We start from the raw sequence: 23,766 nt of genomic DNA, 5'->3' as shown, positions 1-23,766 counted from the left end.
AGGAGGGCACACTTCTCTGAATCCCCTTCCTTTTTCTTCTCCTTTCCAACTTCTCGGTTTCTTTCATCCTCCCTTTTCCCTACCGCTTTCTGGATGGTACCCCGAGACCCCTATCCAACCCCCCTCACAATCACCGGACCCGCAAGAATGAAAAGCCGAAGAAGGCCGGCGCTATGAAGCCTGCACCTCCTCGCTTTGCGGCGCTGTCGTAAAGTGCCGTCACGCAGTGGGGCGTTACGGCCGGGCCGGCTGTTTTCCCGGCAACTGGAGCTGTACCTTGCGCGTCACTTGGGGGTTCGAAGTGGGCTGTTATTTTGGGAGGCCAACTAGTCACTGTGTGTTAATGAGACTGACGTAGCTACTTCCTCTACGGAACCGGAGGGCTGCCCGGTCCCAGTACCCGCTGGACACTCGGGGCTCGGGGCTGTGGGGAGGGCGGAGGCTGCGGACCAAGCTAAGAGCTACCTCTCCGCGAATTTTCCGCGGGCCGCTGATGGCCGGAGGCTTCCTGGGGAAGACTTTATACGCCGTGTCCCTCTCTGTCGCCCTGGCCTCTGTGACTGTTAAGTCCTTGGGCAGTTGCAGCGTCGCGGCGTGCAGGTATTCTCGCTTCTAGCGCTGACTCCTTCTCCCGAGTCTTTCCGTTGCGGCTGGGAACCAGCTTCTGGTCGGGTGGTTTCAGGAGGCTCCGCTTGGGTCCCAGCTTTTTACAGCCATACGCACGTTTTTAAAAAAAGACTTAAATATTTCACCTGCCTTTTGAGAAAAGCAAGTGGTGGCACGCTTTCTCACGATACTTGAAATTTGTCCTCTTCCGTGAGTCACTAACATTGTTTGTCCCCAGGGAGTTTAAATAGCGAACCGTTTAAACGGTGTAAAAGTGTAAGTCGTTATTCCTCTACTTCTCCATTTCAATGTAGATAATATGTTTATTATTTACCTCTTTTTAAAAAAATTGCCTTGGATAAATTTAGGGATTTGTGGTATCGCATACTGTCTCCTCCTCTTATTCTTTTCTCGTGGTTTCTGAACACATGTCCTAGGTACCATGCCCATGCTAGGCATTGAGTAATAAACAAGTGTTGTGAGGCTGCCTCTAGGAGTGTGTGTGTTTTTAATTATTTTTGTCACCTCATTAGACACAAGGAAATTTCCTTCTATTTCTTCCATTTTTTTTCTTCTATCCACCCCCCCCCCCTCCGCCCCCCGCCCACGCTCCAACCCCCGCAACTCCAGTGATAGCCCTCTGGACTGGAAGGTTTCCGTTGAGGGTGTGTGAGCAAGTAGCAACAGGTGGACAGGCTGGAATCGTCCCCTTCCTCTTCTGGTTCAGACTTTACACTTGAGCAAATTTCCCTGCTGACTGTAGCTGCCTCAACTTTATTTCCTCAGTGTGAACTGTACAGATATTAAGCCGAAGTTTCTGCTGTGTTCTTTAATACCTAATTGACCATAGAGGTTCCAGCCCTTCCTTTACATTTTGGTTTTGTCCTGGGGATCAACAAGTACTACAGACTTTTTGTTTGTAGGATGAGGAGGCAGAGAGGGCTGATTTCTGTGGTTACTGTCCCACTGCTCATGTAGGATGTTTCGGCCCCCTTATTTGAAAGGTATTAACTTCCCTGGTGGCTCAGACAGTAAAGTGTTTGCTTGCAAACCTGGGTTTGATCCCTGGGTTGGGAACATCCCTGGAGAAGGAAATGGCAACCCACTCCAGTACTCTTCCTGAAAAATCCCATGGATGGAGGAGCCTGGTAGACTACGGTCCATGGGGTTGCAAAGTCGGACACAACTGAGCAACTTCACTTTATTTCAAATGTAACTCTCTGGTGGGACTTGGTGGTGGTGGTGTTGGGGTTTTTTGTGTTTGTGGTGAGGAAGCTGGGTTTACATGGGAGCTCTTTTATTTTCTGCACAATTTTGCTGTGAAGCTGAAACTGTTTAAAAAAACAAAAGTATTAAAAAAGCAGGTAGAATCCTTTGTTACTTTCCTCAAAGCACAGAGGGACTGGTATGTGGAAAATAAAAGACATAATGCTCTTGTTTAAAAAAAAAAAAGTTGACAAAACCAATGAAAGCATAGTGTTTCAAGCAAGAATGGTTTGCGTATCAAAGGAGTGAAGGAGATCCTGGGGACATTTTGATGAAGCCTTCTAATACTTTTACTAGAATTGATTTCACTCTGATTTGACTTCAGTTCAGTTCAGTTGCTCCGTCGTGTCTGACTCTTTGCAACCCCATGAACCGCAGCATGTCAGGCCTCCCTGTCCATCACCAACTCCCGGAGTCCACCCAAACCCATGTCCATTGAGTCGGTTATGCCATCCAACCATCTCATCCTCTGTTGTCCCCTTCTCCTCCTGCCCTCAATCTTTCCCAGCATCAGGGTCTTTTCAAATGAAGCAGCTCTTTGCGTCAGGTGGCCAAAGTATTGGAGTTTCAGCTTCAACATCAGTCCTACCAATGAATACCCAGGACTGATCTCCTTTAGGATGGACTGGTTGGATCTCCTTGCAGTCCAAGAGACTCTCAAGAGTCTTCTCCTTGTCTATGAAGGTCTAAAAGTAAAGTTTGTGTATAATGCAGTTATGTATAAAATGTCACAAACGGAATAAAAACAAAAATTGATGAATTCTTTGTTTGAAGACTTAGTATATAGATTTGGTTTTAACCTATGTATGTGTAATATGAAATTTATTTTCCCTCCAGTTTTATTGAGATCAAATTGATGTATAGCACTGTATAAGAGTAATGTGTATATCATAATGATTTGCAACACAAACATGAAATGATTGTCACAATAAGTTTAGTGAACATCCATCATCTCCTATAGACACAACATTAAAGAATTAGAATAAAAAATTTTCGTTGTGATGAGAACTCTTAGGATTACTTTATATATAATATAGAGCAGTATTAGTTGTATACATCATGTTGGACATTATATCCCTAGTACTTACTTATCTTATAACTGGAAAGTCGTAGGGACCTTTTGACCACCTTTACCCAGTTCCCCGCGGCCCTCCACAATCTTTATGAGTTTGTTTTTTGAAGTATAATTGACCTATATAACACTATGTTAGTTCCTGTTATACAACGTAGTGATTTGATACTTCCATACATCTTAACATGATCTCCAGGGTGAGTTTAGTTACCATATGTCACCATACAGGGATAACAGTTACTCTCCACACCTTACATTTCATACACATAATTCATTTATTTTGTACCTAGAAGTTTGTACCTCTTCATCTTATCCCTTTCTACTTCTTTCCACCCCCTGCTGTCCTCTCTTTTGGTGACTACCTGTTTGTTCTGTGTATCTATGACTGTGTTTCTGTTTTGTTAGGTTTATTTGTTTTGTTTTTAGATTCCGCATATTAGAGTCATACAGTAGTTGTCTTTCTCTTTTTTCTGACATTTCACTTAGCATAATACCCTCTAGGTCTAACCATGTCATCACAAATGAAAATATTTCCTTTTTTTTTTAAATAGCTGAGTAATATTCCATTATGTGTTGTGTGTGCATGATATCTTTATCCATTCACCTATTGATGGGCAGTTAGGCTACTTCCGTATCTTGGCTGTTGTAAATAATGCTGCTGTGAATATGGGGGTGCATGCATCTTTTCTAATTAGTCTTTTTATGTTCTTTAGATAAATATTCAGGAGTAGAATTGGTGGATCATATAGTAGTAATATTTTTAATTTTTTTAAGGAATCTCTACTGTTTTCTACAGTAGCTGCATCAATTTACATTCCCATTAGTAGTGCACAAGGGTTCCCTTTTCCCCACAACCCCACCAACACTTATTTGTTGTTTTTTTGATAATAGCCATTCTGACAGGTATGAGGTGGGTTTTGATTTGCATTTCTGTGATGATTAGTGATGTTGCTGCTGCTGCTAAGTCTCTTCAGTCATGTCCAACTCTGTGCCACCCCATAGACGGCAGCCCCCCAGACTCCCCTGTCCCTGGGCTTCTCCAGGCAAGGACACTGGAGTGGGTTGCCATTTCCTTCTCCAGTGCATGAAAGTGAAAAGTGATGTTGAGCGTATTTTAATGTTCCTATTGGTCATCTCTATGTCCTCTTTGAAAAAAATATGTATTTGGAGCTTCCACCCATTTCTTAAGTTGGGTTGTTTGTTTTTTCTAGTGTTGTATTATGTAAGTTCTTTGTATGTTTTAGATATTAACCAATTATCAGATATATTGTTTGCAAGTATATTCTCCCATTCAGTAGGCAGCCTTTTTGTTTTGTTGGTAGTTTCCTTTGCTGCACAAAAGCTTTTTAGTTTAATGTCCCATTTGTTTATTTTTGCTTTTGTTTCCCTTGCCAGAGGAGTCATACCCCCAAAAATCTTGCTAAGACCAATGTCAAAGAATGTACTGATTATGTTTTCTTCTAGAGGTTTTATGGTTTCAGATCTTGCATTTAAGTTTTTAATTCATTTTGAAATTATTTTTGTGCATGGTGTGAGAGAGTAATCTGGTTTGTTTCTTTTGCATCTGTTGAAAAGGCTGCTGCTAAGTCGCTTCAGTCGTGTTCGACTCTGTGCGACCCCATAGACGGCAGTCCACCAGAGATTCTCTGTCCCCTGTCCCTGAGATTCTCCAGGCAAGAACGCTGGAGTGGGTTGCCATTTCCTTCTCCAATGCATGAAAGTGAAAAGTGAAAGTGAAGTCGCTCAGTCGTGTCCGACTCTTCGCGACCCCATGGACTGCAGTCCACCAGGCTCCTCCGTCCATGGGATTTTCTAGGCAAGAGTACTGGAGTAGGGTGCCATCGCCTTCTCTGGTTGAAAAGGCTACCTTTCCCTATTGTGTATTCTTGCCTCCTCTGTTGTAGATTAATTGCCCATATAAGTGTGGGTTCATTTCTGGGCTTTCTTTTCTGTTCCATTTATCTGCTGTTTTTTAGTCTCTGTTTCTTTTATTTCTGTTCTGGTCTTTATGATTTCTTTGCTTCTACTAGCTTTGGGTTTTGTTTGTTCTTCATTTTCTAGTTCCTTTGGGTGTAAGGGTTGGTTGGTTGGTTGAGATTTTTCTTATGAGAAACAAGAAACCTTGTTTCTCATGACTAACTTTTACTTTACTTCTTAGAACTGTAGGTCCCTTAATTGTTCTGAAGTTGATTGAAAATAAAATTGTTTAGAAAATAAACTGCTAGGAAATAATAAAACAGAAGTAAAAAGTAAATTTATATCAGGATTGGTGGTGCTGAACTCTGTTAGATCAGCTTCTGATCTCTCTATGAAATCTGAATGAAAGCCTTGCTGGCTACATCAAAGTCTTGCAGCCCTGTCTACATGTTGGTTTTAGCCCAGTAAGACTTTTATCTGACTTCTGACCTGGAGATAAAGATAATAAGATAATAAATTTGTATAGTTTTAAGCTGCTGAATTTGGGGAAATTTGTTATGGCAGCAGTGAAAAAATGAATACATTGTGTACATACTCTTAAATATATCTTCTTTATTTTTTCTACCATTTCTGTGTAAGATGGGATCATACTATACACACTTTCTTGCATCTTCCTTTTCATTTTCAACAATATCGTATGAAAATACTGTCACTTGATGTCATTATTTCTAATAGCTACTTAATAGTCATCCCGTGGTGTAGCTGTTCTAATATTTACTGAGCCATCCTTACATTATTGGGCATTTCCTTTAATTCCCATTAAACATTGCTGAAATAAACACTTTTTGTATGTATAGTTGGTTATTTCATTTTTATGGGATAGATTAGTGGAATGAAATTACTTGAGTTGCAGGGTGTAAGTATATTCATCTTTATTGCCAAATTACTTTACAGAAATGCTGTAGCAGTTCACATCTCTACCAGCAATGTATGGGAGATGGTGTTACCTTTTTAAAGGTTTGTTAGTCTAGATGGAAAAAAGAATTTAAGGTTACTTAATTTTCATTTCTTTAATTGCTAGTGATTATAACTGTCTTTTAATGTTTATTAGCCAGTTGGATCTGCTCTTTTTGATTGGTCATAATCTGCCCAGTTTCCTATTCCAGTTCAGCCTTTGTCAGTTTATACGAACTCAATATATTATAGTTACTAGCCCTTTGAATGTCATCTACATTATAGTTTGTGATTTGCTTTTTTCACTCCGTTGATTGTGTCCTTTGATACACAGATGTTTTCGTGTTGATACAGTCTGATTTACTGATTTTCTTCTGTCGCTCGTGCTTTCAGTCATATCTGACAAATCATTGCCAAATTCAATGTCATGAAATCTCCCTCTATGTTTTCTTTTAAGAGTTTTTTAGTTTTAGGTCTTAATGTTTGGCTCTTTGATCCATTTCAAGTTAATGTTTGTGTATATGTAAGCTATGGGTCCATCTTCATCTGTTTGCATGTGGGTATCTAACCTTCCCAGCACCGTTTGTTGGAAGGGCTGTCCTTTCCCGTTTGAGAGTTGACACCCTTTTTTGAAAATCATCTGACGATGTATGTAAGGGTTTATGTCTGGGCTCTCTATTGTATCCTGTCGGCCTGTATACCCACACACACACGTATGTATCTTTTTCCATATTCTTTTCCATTAGGGTTTATCACAGGATGTTGAGTATAGTTCCCAGTGCCCTACAGTAGGACCTGGTTGTCTATCCATGTTATATATACCAGTTTGCATCTGCTAATCCCAAGCTCCTACTCCTTCCCTCTCCCCCTCCGTCTCCCTGTTGGCAACCACAAGTCTGTTCAAGTCTGAGTTTGTTTCTGTTTAGTAGATATGTTTATTTGTGCCATATTTTAGATTCCACATATAAGTGATATCATACAGCATTTGTCTGACAGAGACATTTTTGGGCATCAGTTGAGAGTATCACATGCTTTTTTCCTTCATTCTTTTAATGTGATATGTTACTTTGGTTTATGTTTGTATGTTGAACTGTTCTTGAATTTCAGGAATAAATCCCACTTGATGATGATGTATAATCCTTTTAATGTGTTGCTGAAGTCCGTTCACTACTATCTTTTTAAAGAAGACTATTTATTCACTAATTTTTGGTTGTGCCAGGTGTTTGTTGCTGTGCATGGGCTTTCTCTAGTTGTAGTGAGTGGGGGGCACCCTTTGTTGGGTGCATGGGCTTCAGTGATTGTAGCCTGTGGGTTCAGCAGTTGTGGCTCGTGGGCTTTAGTTGCTCCTTGGCATGCAAAATCTTCCTGGACCAGGGATCAGACCTGTGTCCCCTGCATTGGCAAGTGGATTCTTACCCACTGTACCACCAGGGAAGTCACGTTCACTGCTGTCTCGTAGAGGATTTTTTCATTGATATTTTTCAGGGATATTGGTCTGTAGTTTCTGGTAGTATCTTTGTTTAGCTTTGGTATCAGGGTAATAATGCTGATCTCATAGAATTTGGAAGTATTCACTCCTCTTCAGTTTTTTGGGAAGCATTTGAGGAGTGTTAGTGTTAATTCTTCCTCAGATGTTTAATAAAATTTATCGGTGAAGCCATTGATTCCTTGTCGGGAGTAAATAAGTTTTTAAAAAAATTATTTGTCCTACCCCATTCACATTTCAATACTTGTCCTTTTTTTTTTTACATGATTCAGGAGATAACCCAGGATCGTTGATTGCACTTCGTTTTCATGCTCTCTATCTGGATGAGTTCCTTCAACTTTTATCTTTCATGACCATAGCGATTTAAAACGTATGGACCTTTATTATATAAGATATCCCTTAATGTGAGTGTGTCCTGTATTTCCTTATATCTAGACTCTGATCGTATATTCTTATAAGGAATCCTCAGAAATGATTGCTGTGTACTTCTCACTGTATGTATGATATCAAAAGGCACATGGATTTGACTTATTTCAACACCCCATCACGTTAGTGTTTTTCCCATTGGTCATTTATCTCAAGTAGGGCTAATCATTATTGTGAGAGCAGGAGAAGGGAACTGTTCTCAGAATCCCCTCTGTCATATTAGAGACCCTAATTTAGGGCCATTAGGAATTTTGATCTTTAAGAATAATGAGAAGGCATTTACATTTTTAGTCAGGAGGAGAAATGAAAGATTTTTGTGTATGGTATGGTGTAAAGGTTAAGTTTCAGTTTTTTGTTTTCCTTTTTGTATATATACTATCTAATTATTTTAGCTCTACACTTATTTTACTCTAAAGTGTTTTGAAAAAAAAATATTTACTTTTATTTTTGGCTGTACTGGGTCTTTGTTGCTGCACGCAGGTTTTCTCTAGTTGCAGCAAGCAGGGGTCCTGTCTAGTTCTGGTACCTGGGCTTCTCATTATGGTGGCTTTTCTTGTTGCAGAGCATGGCTCTGGAGTGTGTGGGCTTCACTAGTTGTAGCACGTGGGCTCAGTAGCTGTGGCTTGTGAGTGTGTGTGCTTCAGTAGTTGTAGAGCATGGGCTTAGTTGCTCCATGGCATATGGAATCTTCCTGGACCAGGGATTGAACCCATGTCCCCTGCACTGACAGGTGGTTTCTTAACTACTGGAATCATCAGGAACTCCTACTCTAAAGTTTATAATATGTACCTCTATCAGAGTCTGGCTTCAAGTAATACTACATTAATTTGAGTACAGTGTAGGAACCTAACAACAGTATATCTCCATTTCCTTTTCTTCTTTTGTGCTATTTCTGTCATCCATTTTTTACATATGTATGTTAGACCAGAGATCCCCAACCCCCAGGCCCTATTGGAAACTGGGTCACACAGCAGGTGAGCAGTGCGCAAGCAAGTGAAGCTTCACCTGCCGTTCCCCATTGCTTGTATTACCACCTGAACTGTTCCCCACCTCAGTCACTCCCATTACCACCAGGCCTGAATTATCCATCCCTGCCCCCTCACCCTGATCGGTGTAAAAATTGTCTTCCACGAAACCAGTTCCTTGTGCCAAAAAGCTTGGGGACTGCTGTGTTAGACCATTAGCTTTTATTTTTTTTTTTTTTTAAATGGATTCCTTCATGTAGGCTTTAATAGTCTTTCTTTACATTTGTTTTTATGGTTGAATTTTTATTATAAAATTATCTTCTCCAACATTTGTGCTAACAAAAGTAAACTTCTGTCCCTTTTTCTCAGCTAAAATAAACTCTGTGAGTAAGTTTCAATTAGTAAGATTTAGCAATATTTTTATGTTTGTAAATAGTTTCACAGATATTGGACCTTTATTCCAGTATGCATCAAATTAGGATTTTCTGATTTTTAAGTCTTTGAAAAGTTGTATTTTGAAGACTGTGAATTAGGTTTTTAAGTTAATTTAAGTATTTTGTACTTACATAAAACGTTTTTTTTTTTTTCCCCTTTCAGAAACTCACTTTCATCCTGCAGATTTCATGTTAATTCCATGATGTCTGGTTTTAATGGTACCAAAGAGAATTCCCACAACAAGGCTCGGACATCTCCTTATCCAGGTTCAAAAGTTCAGCGCAGCCAGGTTCCTAATGATAAAGTGGACTGGCTTGTTGAGTGGCATGACTATAATCCTGTGGAATACACTGCAGTTTCTGTCTTGGCTGGACCTCAGTGGGCAGATCCTCAGATCACGTGAGTAAATTAGCTGGTGTTAGCTGGGTAGGAGACTTTTGGAGAAGGTAATGGTTGTGTTTGTAAATTGTCATTTGATAGCAGAAAAATAATTTTTATCTAGTGCTTGACTTAAACTGTTTCCACATTAACTTGAATTTTTGCCAAAGCTATTCAATTCATGTTTATTTATTCTTTTGGGGGTTTTATGATGATCTTTCCAAATAGGTAAATCTATTTAATCGTAGAGTTTTTTATTTTATGAAATGACAAGTGGTAGTTTCTGTTTTCATTTCTTCTTCTTGGGTTATCAATAACATCTTTTGTGGTTATTTTCCAACATAGCTACTTGTGTTTGAATAGTGAAAATGTTTTTCAGAAACTTTTTCTGGATTACTAACAACAAGGTGATGATAAAATTTGACCATTGTGAGAAGATAGAAAAGGGATAGATAAAGGAGAGAGGAAAGAGGAAAACAAAAAACTCAAGCAGAAATGTTTTGATTAGAAGTAGAATGGCTGAATGAATACAAAAATAAGACCTGTATATAGGCTATCAACAGGAGACCCACTTCAGACCCAGAGACACAGACTGAAAATGAAAGGTTGCAAAAAGATATTCCATGCAAATGGAAGTAAAAAAAAAAAAGCTGGAGTAGCAGTATTCATATCAGATAAACAAGACTTTAAAATAAAGACTGTTATAAGAAACAAGAATGCTACATAATAACCAAGGGATCAATCCAAGAAGGCGATACAACAATTATAAATATTTTTGCCCCCAGTACAGGAGCACCTCCATACATAAGGCAAATGCTAGCAACCCTAAAAGGGGAAAATGGCAGCAACTCAATAATAGTGGGAGACTTTAATACCCCACTTCCCCAGTGAACAGATTATCCAGACAGAAAATAAATAAGAAAACACAAGCTTTAATGACACAATAGATCAGATAGAATTAATTGATACTTATAGGACATTCCATCTGAAAGCAGCAGAATATACTTTCATCTCAAGTGCACATGGAATATTCTCCAGGATAGATCATATCTTGGGTCACAAATCAAGCCTTGGTAAATTTAAGAAAATTGAAACTGTATCAAGCATGTTTTCTGACTACAACACTTTGAGATTAGAAATCAATTACAGGAAAAAAAGAAACTGTAAAAACATGAACACATGGAGGCTAAATAATAGACTACTGAATAACAAAAAGATCAGTGAAGAAATCAAAGAGGAAATAAAAAAATACATAGAAACAAATGACAGTGAAATCAGGATGACTCAAAACCATGGGATGCAGTAAAAGCAATCCTAAGAGGGAAGTTAATAGCAATTCAGTTCTTCCTCAAGAAATGAGAAAAATCTCCAGTAAACAACCTAACATTATACTAAAGCAGCTAGACCAAGAAGAACAAACAAAACCCAGAGTTAGTAGAAGGAAATAAATCATAGGCAGAGCAGAAATAAATGAAATAGAAATGAAGAAAACAATAGCAAAAATCAATGAAACTAAAAGCTGGTTCTTTGAGAAGATAAACAAAATCAATAGACTTTAAGCCAGACTCATTAAAAAAAAAAAAAAGGGATTCAGATCAATAAAATTACAAATGAAAAAAGAGAAATTACAACTGACACCCCAGAAATACAAAGAATCATTAGAAGACTACTATAAGCAACTCTATGCCAATAAAATGGACAACCTGGAAGAAATGGACAAATTCTTAGAAAGGTACAGTCTCCCAAGACTGAAGCAGGAAGAAATAGAAAGTATAGACAGACCAATCACAAGTAATGAAATTGAAACTCCAGTTAAAATTGTCCAACAAACAAAAAGTCCAGGATAAGATGGCTTCATAGGTGAAATGTATCAAGCATTTAAAGAAGAGCTAACATCTATCCTTCTCAGTTCAGTTCAGTCGCTCAGTTGTGTCCGACTCTTTGCAACCCCATGAATCGCAGCACCCCAAGCCTCCCTGTCCATCACCAACTCCTGGAGTTCACTCAAACTCATGTCCATCGAGTCAGTGATGCCATCCAGCCATCTCATCCTCTGTCGTCCCCTTCTCCTCCTGCCCCCAATCCCTCCCAGCATCAGAGTCTTTTCCATTGAGTCAGCTTTTCACGTGAGGTAGCCAAAGTATTGGAGTTTCAGCTTTAGCATCAGTCCTTCCAGTGAACACCCAGGACTGATCTCCTTTAGGAGGGACTGGTTGGATCTCCTTGCAGTCCAAGGGACTCTCAAGAGTCTTCTCCAACACCACAGTTCAAAAGCATCAGTTCTTTGGCGCTCAGCTTTCTTTATAGTCCAACTCTCACATCTGTACATGACCACAGGAAAAACCATAGCCTTGACTAGATGAACCTTTTTTGGCAAAGTAATGTCTCTGCTTTTGAATATGCTATCTAGGTTGGTCATAACTTTCCTTCCAAGGAGTAAGCATCTTTTAATTTCATGGCTGCAGTCACCATCTGCAGTGATTTTGGAGCCCCCCAAAATAAAGTCTGACAGTTTCTACTGTTTCCCCATCTATTTCACATGAGGTGATGGGACCAGATGCCATGATCTTAGTTTTCTGAATGTTGAGCTTTAAGCCAACATTTTCACTCTCCTCTTCGACTTTCATCAAGAGGCTTTTTAGTTCCTCTTCACTTTCTGCCATAAGGGTGGTGTTGTCTGCATATCTGAGGTTATTGATATTTCTCCAGGCAATCTTGATTCCAGCTTGTGCTTCTTCCAGTCCAGCGTTTCTCATGATGTACTCTGCATATAAGTTAAATAAGCAGGGTGACAATATACAGCCTTGATGTACTCCTTTTCCTCTTTGGAACCAGTCTGTTGTTCCATGTCCGGTTCTAGCTGTTGCTTCCTGACCTGCATATAGGTTTCTCAAGAGGCAGGTCAGGTGGTCTGGTATTCCCATCTCTCAGACTCTTCCAAAAAATTATAGAATACTCCAAGCTTATTCTGTGAGGCTATCATCTGCCTAATACCAAAACCAAAGATATCACGAAAAAAGAAAATTACAGACCAATATCACTGATAAACATAGTTACCAGAATCTTCCAACAAAATACTAGCAACACGTTAAAAGAATCATACACCCTGATCAAGTGAAATTTTTCCGAGGGATGCAAGGGTTCTTCAATATATATAAGTCAATCATTGTGATACACCATGTTAACAAGTTAAATTAAAAACACACACACACACATAGAATCATCTCAAGAAATGCAGAAAAGCTTTTGACAAAATTCACACCCATTTATGATAAAAACTCTCCAGAAAGTGGGCATAGAGGAAACCCACCTCACCATGATAAAGGCCATATATGACAAACCCACAGGAAACATCAGTGATGAAGAACTGAAAGCATTTCCTTTAAGATCAGGAACAAGACAAGGATGTCCACTCTTGCCATTATTATTCAGTATAGTTTTGGAAGTCCTAACTGTGGCAGTCAGAAAGGAAAAAGAAATAAAAGGAATACAAATTGAAAAGAAGAAGTAAAACTGTCACTGTTTGTGGATGATATGACTATATATAGAAAATCCTGAATATGCCACCTTTGATTCAAGCTAATCAATGAATTTGGTAAAATTACAGGATACAAAATTAATGCACAGAAATCTCTTGCATTCCTATATACTAACAATGAAAGATCAGAAAGATAAATAATCCCAATTACTATTGCAACAGAAAGAATAAAATACCTAGGAATGAACGTACATGAGAAGGTAAAAGGCTTCCCTGGTGGCTCAGACGGTAAAAGAATCTGCCTGTAATGCAGGAGACCTGGGTTTGATTCTTGAGTGGGGAAGATCCCCCTGGAGAAGGGAATGGCAACCCACTCCAGTATTCTTGCCTGGAGAATTCTGTGGACAGAGGAGCCTGGCAGACTATAGTCCATGGGGTCACAAAGAGTTGGACATGACTGAGTGACTAACACTTTTACTTTCAAGGAGGTACTTGAAAAAGTCCTGTATTCAGAAAACTATAAGACATTTTCGAAAGAAATCAAAGATGACACAAACAGATGGAGAGATATACCATGTTCTTGGGTTAGAAGAATCAATATCATGAAAATGACTATACTACTTAAAGCAGTAGTTTTGATGAAAGTTTTACTTTCATTTTAGTTTTGAAGGATTTATTAACCAAAGAAACCACACATCACACAAGCAATTTCAGTATTTAATAGAAGGTTATTTGACTTAATTTCAGTGTACAATCATTAAAAGAGAAATAAAAACAAAGAGAAAAGTAACAGCATGTATATCACCAAATTTGGACCAACCAACCTCCAGATCTAGACAGTGCTGTTAAGTCCCTCATTAACAGCAATCTGGAGTCCTAATTGGGAAAAAGTCCCAGGTGGTGTGTCTACCCTGTGGGTGAGACTTCAGATTGTAGTTTTGGGGGCTTCCACTTAACAGTTCCAAGCAGCAAACTGATATCATCATCAATTTGTCCACAAAAATGCAGCTCTGGTTTTACTTTAACTTTTTGCTGTTTGTTTCACCTTGTGAGTCATGAGGGGTAGGAAAAGTGTCTCAGGCAGTAAATAATCCACCTGCAATGCAGGAGACCTGGGTTCAATCCCTGGGTGGGGAGATCCTCTGGAGAAGGGAATGGCTACCCACTCAGTATTCTTGCTTGGAGATTCCATGGACAGAGGAGTCAACTTCTTAGATCCTGGAGGTGGGAAGTGGGGTTGGGGGAATTGGCCAGACCCTCAGGGGCTTAAGAGAATCTAAGACCTACTCCCTGTCTTATCTAAAGTGCCACCTGACTTGCTTTCCTTGCAGGCAGGCACAGAATCTTTGCAGTATCCAGGGAGATCAGAGGCCTGCTCTCCTCCTTTTGATGTCTGCACAAGACTTCTTCCATTTTAATTTCCCTAAGATAAGTCTATGGATTCAGTACACTGCCTATCAAATTACCAGTGGACTTTTTCACAGAATTAGAACAAAAAATTTTTAGTTTTTGTGGATCCATATAAGACCCCAAGATACCAAAAGCAATCTTGAGAAAGATACCAAAGCAATCTTGAGAAAGAAAAAACGGAACTGGAGTAATCAGGCTCCCTGACTTCAGACTGTACTACAAAACTACAGTCATCAGGACAGTATGGTACTGGCACAAAAACAGAAGTATAGATCAGTGGGACAGGATTGAAAGCCCAAAGGTAAATGCACATACTTATGGTCACCTAAGTGACAAAGAAGGCAAGAATGTTCAATGGAGAAAAGACAGTCTTTTCAACAAGTGGTACTGGGAAAACTGGACAGCTACATGTAAAAGAATGAAATGAGAACACTCTGTTAACACCATATATAAAAATAAAACTCAACATGGAATAAAGATCTAAGTGTAAGACCAGACACCTGTACAACTCTTAGAGGAAAACATAAGAACATTCTTTGACATAAACCATAGCAATATCTTTTTTGACCCACTTCCTAGAATAAGGAAAATAAAAACAAAATAAACAAATGGGACCTAATTAAACTTAAGAGCTTTTGTACAGAAAAGAAAACTATAAATGAGATGAAAAAACAACCTTAGAATGGGAGAAAATATTTGCAAATGAAAGCAACCAAGAAAGGACTACCATATGACCATAATTCAAAAAGACACATGCACCCCAGTGTTCATTGCAGCACTGTTTACGTTAGCCAGGACATGAAAGCAACTTAGATGTGCAACTGCAGATGAATGGATAAGGAAGAGGTGGCACATATATGCAGGGGAATATTACTCAGCCGTAAAAATGACAAAATTGGGTAACATTTGTGGAGGTGTGGATGGACCTAGAGTCTGTCATAGAGTGAAGTAAGTCAGAAAGAAAAAAGTATTGTATATTAATGCATGTATGTGAAATATAGAAAAATGGTATAGGTGGTTTTATTTTACAAAGCAGAAATAGAGACACAGATGTAGAGAAGGGACATGTGGACATGGACTGGTGGAGAAGGGGGAGTGGAGTGAATTGAGAGTTTGGGATTGACCTGTGTGCACTGCCGTGTGTAAAATAGAGAGCTAGCGGGAAGCTGTTTGTAGCACAGGGAGCTCAGCTCAGAGCTCTGTGGTGACGTAGAGGGGTGGGACGGGAGCGGGTGGGAGAGAGGCCCAAGAGGGAGTGTATATGTGTATACATATACATTTACATATGTATACATATGGCTGATTTATTTTGTTGTACAACATTGTAAAGCAGGTATACCCCAATTAAAATAAATACTTTAACTAAATTCATAGAAGTGCTGTGTTGATTTACATTTTATATTTGTTTCTTTAGATAAATACAATGATAGAGTTGTAAAATGTACTGACTACAAGCTAGGCACTGTACTAAATGTTTTATAAGCAGTGTTTTATTCTTATAACTATTCTGGAAGGCAGACAGGGTTGTTATTTCTCCTTTATAGGGAAAAAAAAACACACAAGAAATGGAAGCACAGAAAGTTTGTCCTTTACATATGGTCATGGAGCTAGTAAATGGGATAGGTTGGCCTTTAACTCAGTATGACTTTAGAATTTATGCCCTTAACTACTCTGCTAAATGGCCACTCTAGTTTTGGAGTATTTTATAAGTTTGATTTAATTGGTAAATTTATGGTAAATGATAGTCCTCTCAAGGCATTATTTAGTCAGTTAAATAAACATTTTTGCTAGTTGGGTTGATCTAGTATTAGTTCATTAGGTTGTTAAACTTTACCAGTCACACATTGCTGTGACTTGATTTTGACCCACAGTTTCCTTATTTAATCCAAAGATGTGTTTGTGGTAGTATTTCAGTTGTTAATTAATCATGAAGCCAACTTGTGAAGAAATTATTACCTGTAAATGAGTTCCATTTCCCTCATTTTAGAGGCTGTATTGATATATATTTACATGTACATTATACATACACATGCACAATTAGAATTAGTGACATTACAAGGGGCGCTATACAGTGTAAATGGAGGAAGACTGAATGAGTCTTCCTGTTTCATTCAATTTATTTTTTATAAGTTAAATTTGTATCAATGTCTAAAGCCTTACTAATGTTAATATTTAAATTATAACTAGATTCATGCTTTCCCCCGCCAGAAAATGGCTCTCTTTATCTAAAATTTTATTCTGAAACTTTTCCAACATAGAAGAAATTTGAAAGAACTTTACAGGGGACACTCATAACTCACCACTTTGATTTTCTTATTACCATTTTATTATACTTATTTCATCACATATATATCCATCTATCCCTCCTTCATCCATCTTGATTTTTGATGTATTGGTACATCACTGCCTGTATACTTCAACAAGTATTTCATTAACTGGCATTCAATATTTATTTAGTTTCTTTTATTTAAAAAAATTTTAATGGAGTATTGTTGATTTACAGTATTGTGTTCGTTATCAGTTCAGTTCAGTTGCTCAGTTGTGTCCAACTCTTTGTGACCCCATGGACTGCAGCACACTAGGCCTCCATGTCCATCACCAACTCCCAGAACTTGCTCAAACTCATGTTCATCGAGTTGGTGATGCCATCCAACTATCTCATCCTCTGTCGTCCCCTTCTCCTCCTGCCCTCGATCTTTCCCAGCATTGGGGTCTTTTCCAATGAGTCGGTTCTTCTCATCAGGTGGCCGGAGTATTGGAGCTGGAGCTTCAGCTTCAGCGTCAGTCCTTCCAATGAATATTCAGGACTGATTTCCTTTAGGATTGACTGGTTTGAATCATATATATATATATATATACACACATATGCTGCTGCTACTGCTGCTAAGTCGCTTCAGTCGTGTCCAACTCTGTGCGACCCCATAGACGGCAGCCCACCAGGCTCCCCCATCCCTGGGATTCTCCAGGCGAGAACACTGGAGTGGGTTGCCATTTCCTTCTCCAGTGCATGCAAGTGAAAAGTGAAAGTGAAGCCGCTCAGTCGTGTCCGACTTATTCTCTCTTTTTTAGATTCTGTTCCCATGTAGGCCATTACAGAGCACTGAATAAAGTTCCCTGTGCTGTATTAGCGAGTTCTTACTAGTTACCTGTTTTATACATAGTAGTGTGTATGTCAATCCCAATCTCCCAGTTTACCCCCCTCCCCCACCCTGATACCCATAAGTTTATTTTCTACATCTGTGACTCTCTTTCTGTTTTGTAAGTAAGTTCATTTGTACCATTTTTTTTTTTTTTAAGATTCCACATTTAATGGTGAAATTGTAGAGTCCCAAGAACATTATAACTCTGGTTTTATAATTTCATGATTTTTACCATTTAATTTTATAGGTATGTTAGAAGTTTTGGGAAAATGACTGCCTCATTCAAGTTGGAAACTATTTCCAAAACAGAGCGCAAATATCTCTATGCTCTTGCTTACTGGAATTAAAGCAAGAAAGGAAGTGAAACTTGTGTCAGAACTGCCTGTGAACTGTCCAGTGCTATATAACTCTTTATTCACTCAGTGCAGTTATGTCAGCAGCTTCATAATGGTGAAGAAAGTAGTTTATTTATAGCTTTAAAAATATTTTTATGGAGTGTGACATAAATGCAATGAACTATACATTTCTTAGGTGTGCAGGTGTAGCTCAGTTAGATTTTATATTTATCTAACTCTCTAATCCAGATCCGTGTCCAGATCAAGATCTGGAGTAGTTCCAGCTTATATCTGTTTTAATCTACATCATGGTTATTATTTCCAGCTTATTATTTTAATTTGTATCATGGTTATTATGAAGTTTGTGGGGTGTTTTCATGTTTTTTGGGTTTTACTTTGATACAGATATTAATCAGTGTACATTAGAAGACATTAAAATTACTTTGAGACAGTAGAAACAGCAAAATGTCAGAAGGAATCTTACTTTTAGAAGTGTTTATTAATAGGAACCAGTAACTGCCGTATTGTGTCCACAGACAAATCCGCTTTAGTGATAGTAATGTATTCTTCTCTGTAGGATGTAGTATATAGTAATGTATTCTTCTCTGTAGGATGGAGTATATAGTAATGTATTCTTCTCTGTAGGATGGAGTATATAGTAATGTATTCTTCTCTGTAGGATGTAGTATATAGTAATGTATTCTTCTCTGTAGGATGTAGGAGCAGTTCCAGTTTGCCTGCCATTAGTCCTTCCCCACAGGGGTTACAACGTACCTTCTTGTCTTATAAAGTCTTTTGATTAAACAAAAAATTTTTGCCGGAAAGTGTTTTGAAGGAATTGATGAGTTTGTAAATGAAAACTAAATTTGTACTAAAAATTTAGTTTCAAGGATACTGGTTGTTATAAATAACTGGCTGGCATTATTAAGCTGTTGGTAATATTGGATCATTATTTCTTATTTTGCATTGGTATTCTCATTACAGTGAAAGCAACTTCTCTCCCAAGTTTAATGAAAAGGATGGGCAGGTTGAGAGAAAGAGCCAGAATGGCCTGTATGAGGTTAAAAATGGAAGACCTAGGTAAGTACTGTGGTGGGGCATCTTACAATAATGGGTCTTTAAAAGGTAGAAAGTAATTGTCAATGAAAATTCACTTAACAATCAAGGTAAGAAAAAAGCAAATTTTATGTAAACCAAACTAAGAGTTACAACTTGGAAGACAGACTCTCAGGAAGCTCTGTGAAGTGTTCCACCTGTTAGAAGATACTGTTGTTTAGTCACTAAGTCTTGGTGAACTCTTTTGTGATCCCATTAGGGATTTCCCAGGCAAGAAAGGGGATCCTCCTGACCCAGGTATTGAACCCACATCTCCTGCATTATTAGCAGGTGGCTTCTTTACCACTGAGCCACCAGGGAAGCCCTGTTAGAAGGTGTAGTCATGTTCTTTTAAGAAGTTACATTGCTAGTGTCAGAAGAAAGGGAAAATAATAATCTTTATGGTCATGAAAGCACTCTCATCTTTGAGGAGGTCTGGTTAATGTACAGATACACTGCACGTTAGGGATGCTAGGAGAGGCCCAGATGGACACACAAAATTTTGGTCTAAATTTTTTTGTCCTGCCTTAAAATACACATTTTATTTTATCAATGTAATTAACATTTATTAAGGGCTTGCATATGTCAGACCTTGTCTGAAATAATTTATATATGTGATTTAATTAAATCATAATAATAACCCTGTGGATGGATATTTTTAGTTCCATTTACAGATAAGTAGAGAAAATGCAAGTAGTTTGCATATGGTGAGTAAGTGCTGGAAGGAATTGAATGCATCTTCTTATAACTTTACCTTGAAATAGAAATAATAGCAGTTGACTCTTGAACAAAATGGGGCTTAAACTACACAGGCCCACTTATACATGGATTCTTTTTCAGTAGTAAATATTACAGCACTGCTCCATCTGAGTTTGGTTGAATACCTGAATGTGGAACCACAGATAGAGGGGAACTGTGTGTATAGACGGTAGACTATAAGTTTATATGGAAGCATTGTTCAAGGGTCAACTGTAATTGAATAAATTAACAGAAGGAAAGGATTAAGAATTGTATTTCAGTGATTATTTATAAAATGAGATAATACTTTTAAGAATTTATCCAAATATGTAAGAGTAAAAATAAGAACAACCTAACAGTTTAACATCGTTTTTTTCTTTTGGCCATGTCGTGTGGCAAGTGGGTGGGATGTGGGAATCTTAGTTCACCAACTAGGGATCAAACCTGTGCCCAGTGAAAGCGTGGAGTCTTCACCACTGGACCACCAGGAAATCCCTCTTTTTGTACTTTTAAAAGTGATTTTTCTACACAACTCGAAAATTTTCAGTTTTTCTTAAGTCATCATAAAAGGAAGAAATGTAAAAATTAGCATGCCTCCAATAAAAAAAAATAGAAAAATCACAGATTTGGTAATCATACGTATCACCTTGTAGAAATTTTGCAAAAGCTAAAAATATTTTTAGTTCTTCTAAAGCAAGGAAATAGTAGTGCTCCTCTCATGCCAACCTGGTCTTTCAGTTTTGCTAAATTCTTTCTTTGTTCATAGCTTACTCACTTTTCTGTGTTACTGAGTCTTTTCAAGTCAAACTTGTCTTGCATTTGACTTACTCCTTAAGTTCTCTTCTGGGCAAAATATGTTAGAAGATATTTACACATATAAAAGGACAGAAAAGGCAAAGGAAAGATAGCCTGTTTTAGTCAAGACTCTCTTGACTAATGGAAACCAACTCTAGCTTGCCTGAGTAAAAAAGTGAACTTTACTCTAGGACTACAGAATCATCTCAGGAATCCAAAGCAGAAATGCAGCTAACTTTAGGAAAGGGTAGAGTTTGGAAATCCATTAGAACTGTCTCTGCCTTATGTCTGCTTTCCTTTATATGTTATCTTTGTTTTGCTTTTTCTGCAAATAGCTTTCTCTGTTGCTCAGGCAGTAGGGTAATCTATATATCTTTGCTACAGCTTCTAGTTTATCAGTTACAGGCTTGGTCTTTCTCTTAATATTGGCTTTGATCATTTGTATTCAAGGGTGTATGGTTACATGGAATAAAACATAGTTACTGACCACCCTGCCCCTCTTCCTGAATTTGCAAAGTAGAGTAATTGTAACCTGGCCAAGTGTCTTGCCTTTCTGTTTTTATTTGCAAGTCTTGCTGAAATATTTCTGAGTCCAGTATAAAACAATATAAAAATTGACTCAATTTTAATAACATTCGCAAAGAAGAGCAAAATAAAAAAGAGTGGCTGGGACTTCCCTGGGGGCGTAGTGGTTGAGAATCCATCTGCCAGTACAGGGAGCATGAGTTTGATCCCTGGTCCAGGAAGATCCCAAATGCTGTGGAGCAACTAGACCTGTGACCCACAACTTCTGAGCCCACGTGCTGCAGCCACTGGAGCTCCTGTACCTAGAGCCCATGCTCCGCCACAAGAGAAGCCACTGAAATGAGAAGCCTGAGCACTGCAGAGGAGAAAGCCCCTGCAGCAACAAAGACCCAGTGCAACCATAAATAAAAAAATAGTTAAAAAGATAACTGAAAGGGAAAATTTGACGAGTTGTTTATTTACTTTCACATACTGGGAGGACCAAAGATATTAAATAGATAAGATTGCAGATTAGGGCATTTCATTTTACATAATGAAAGTTAAACATTTAAGGAATATTGACTGGAAGAAAATTACTCAGGCGTGAGCGTGCCCTGTTTATCTGATAGACTTTTAAACATTGGGTTGTGGCATTAGGTTAAATAGTTGTTGGCATTTTTATAAAATTGTTTTTAAAAATTGAATTTGGTATATTTGAAATCTTGAAATATTAAGTATTTCTACTTCATTATATGCTGTGTGCTGTGGGCTAAGTCGCTTTAGTCATGTCCAACTCTGTGCAGCCTTTATGGACTGTAGCCCTCCAGGCTCCTCTGTCCGTGGGATTCTCCAGGCAAGAATACTAGAGTGGGTTGCCATGCCCTTCTCCAGGGGATCTTCCGACCCAGGGATGGAACCTGTGTCTCTTATGCCTGCCTTCACTGGCAGGCAGGTTCTTTACCACTAGCACCTCCTGGGAAGCCCTCATTATATGCTACACAATATCTATTACTGATAATAAAAATCTAGAACCCACTATGAAATAAATGGACTTTAAAATGTAATCAAAACTATATGAGTGAGACAGGTTGTAAGAGAGTGAAGTATGAAAAGAGGATGATGAGAAAGGGAAGAGAAGTGTGGATATACTGGATAAAGCATTGCTGTTGCAGAGTTAGACTGGGATTAGTGCAGAGCATTTCAGCCTTCCAGATTTAAAACAACTCTGGAAATGAGATCCTCCTCCTGGAACAGGCCCAGGCATGAAAGAAAAGTTAAATAACACTGTAAAGAAATACGTGCTTTGAATGTCAAATATGTAATAGTGCTAATGGATTTGTGTGGGGATCTGATTTCCCTCTTAGCACCTTGTTTTGGGCCATATCAAGTTTGGTTCAAAAAGATGAGTACGTTCAGTTGGTTTTATGGTTTTTTGTTTTTCCAGAAATCCTGCAGGACGGACTGGACTGGTTGGCCGGGGGCTTTTGGGGCGATGGGGCCCCAATCATGCTGCAGATCCCATCATAACCAGGTAAGAGCTGAAAACACATTTCAGTAACAAAGAGACAAGTAATTGGAAACATACAGACACTAACCATGTTTTTACATGTCCATCATATACATATGCAAATGTATGTATATGTATGTGTTTATATATATAGTTATCCCTTGATATTTTAGGGGATTGGCTCTTGAAGAGGCCCCTGTGCCTCAAGCAGGTAGCAAAATCTGTGGATATACAGGTCGCTTACATAAAATGGAATAGTATGGTTGACCTGTCTTATCCGTGGGTTCCACATTTGTGGATACAGAGAGCCGACTGCATGTGTGTGTGTGTCGGTATATACACAGGCATATATATACATATGTATGTATGCAACCTTGAAATTAAAAGGCGCTTGCTCCTTGGAAGAAAAGCTATGAAAAACCTGGACAGCATATTAAAAAGCAGAGATATTACTTTGTCAACAAAGGCCCGTCTAGTCAAAGCTATGGTTTTTCCAGTAGCCATCTGTGGATGTGAGAGTTGGACTGTGAAGAAAGCTGAGCGCAGAAGAATTGATGCTTTTGAACTGTGATGTTGGAGAAGACTCTTGAGAGTCCCTTGGACTGCAAGGAGATCCAACCAGTCCATCCTAAAGGACATCAGTCCTGGGTGTTCATTGGAAGGACCGATGCTGAAGCTGAAACTCCAATACTTTGGCCACCTCATGTGAAGAGCTGACTCATTTGAAAAGAACCTGATGCTGGGAGGGATTGGGGACAGGAGGAGAAGGGGACGACAGAGGATGAGGTGGTTGGATGGCATCACCGACTTAATGGACATGGGTTTGGGTGGACTCCAGGAGTTGGTGATGAACAGGGAGGCCTGGCGTGCTGGGGTTCATGGGGTCGCAAAGAGTCGGACACGACTGAGCGACTGAACTGAATTGAGCTGTCTTTTCTTGCTTTTGGTCTTGATCACCTCCAAACCAACTTCCAAACTTTTGTCAACAATAAGTGGGTTTTCTGAAATACAAATTGCTAACAGCTTTTAACCTGCTTAAAAACGTTCTCTGGCTCTCTAAGCAGATGAATTTGATGAATTCTTGGCCTACTTCAACCTCATCATCCATCTTTCCCTCACTGATGTTCATACTGCCATGTACACTTTCAGTTTCTTGAATACATTATTTTGTTTTTATAACTTTGTTTCCTCCCTCTGCATCCTTAAGATCAGATTTGTCTTGTACTAATTGTTCTTTCATTTCTAGCTATCTGTACTCA

At 38.7% G+C, this 23,766-nt stretch overlaps 1 protein-coding gene across 1 annotated transcript in view; it reads left to right on the top strand.

Annotated features, from left to right (window-relative positions):
• The first annotated feature begins 218 nt into the window (after nucleotides 1-218).
• The window catches only part of NUDT9 (nudix hydrolase 9), a 37,204-nt gene continuing 13,656 nt past the window's right edge, over nucleotides 219-23,766 (top strand). Inside the window, exons 1-4 of the mRNA XM_086404857.1 lie at nucleotides 219-600; nucleotides 9,290-9,526; nucleotides 18,853-18,948; nucleotides 22,445-22,531. Of these exons, the coding sequence (XP_086260983.1) occupies nucleotides 494-600; nucleotides 9,290-9,526; nucleotides 18,853-18,948; nucleotides 22,445-22,531 (527 nt within the window). The 5' untranslated portion in view covers nucleotides 219-493. The remainder of the gene's footprint in view (nucleotides 601-9,289; nucleotides 9,527-18,852; nucleotides 18,949-22,444; nucleotides 22,532-23,766) is intronic.

This window comes from Bos grunniens, chromosome 6 (genome assembly GCF_055505025.1).
Source record: "Bos grunniens cultivar Pamir isolate PY7600 chromosome 6, Bosgru_T2T1.0, whole genome shotgun sequence".
Lineage (NCBI taxonomy): Eukaryota > Metazoa > Chordata > Mammalia > Artiodactyla > Bovidae > Bos > Bos grunniens.
This window is presented reverse-complemented; position numbering and strand designations above follow the sequence as displayed.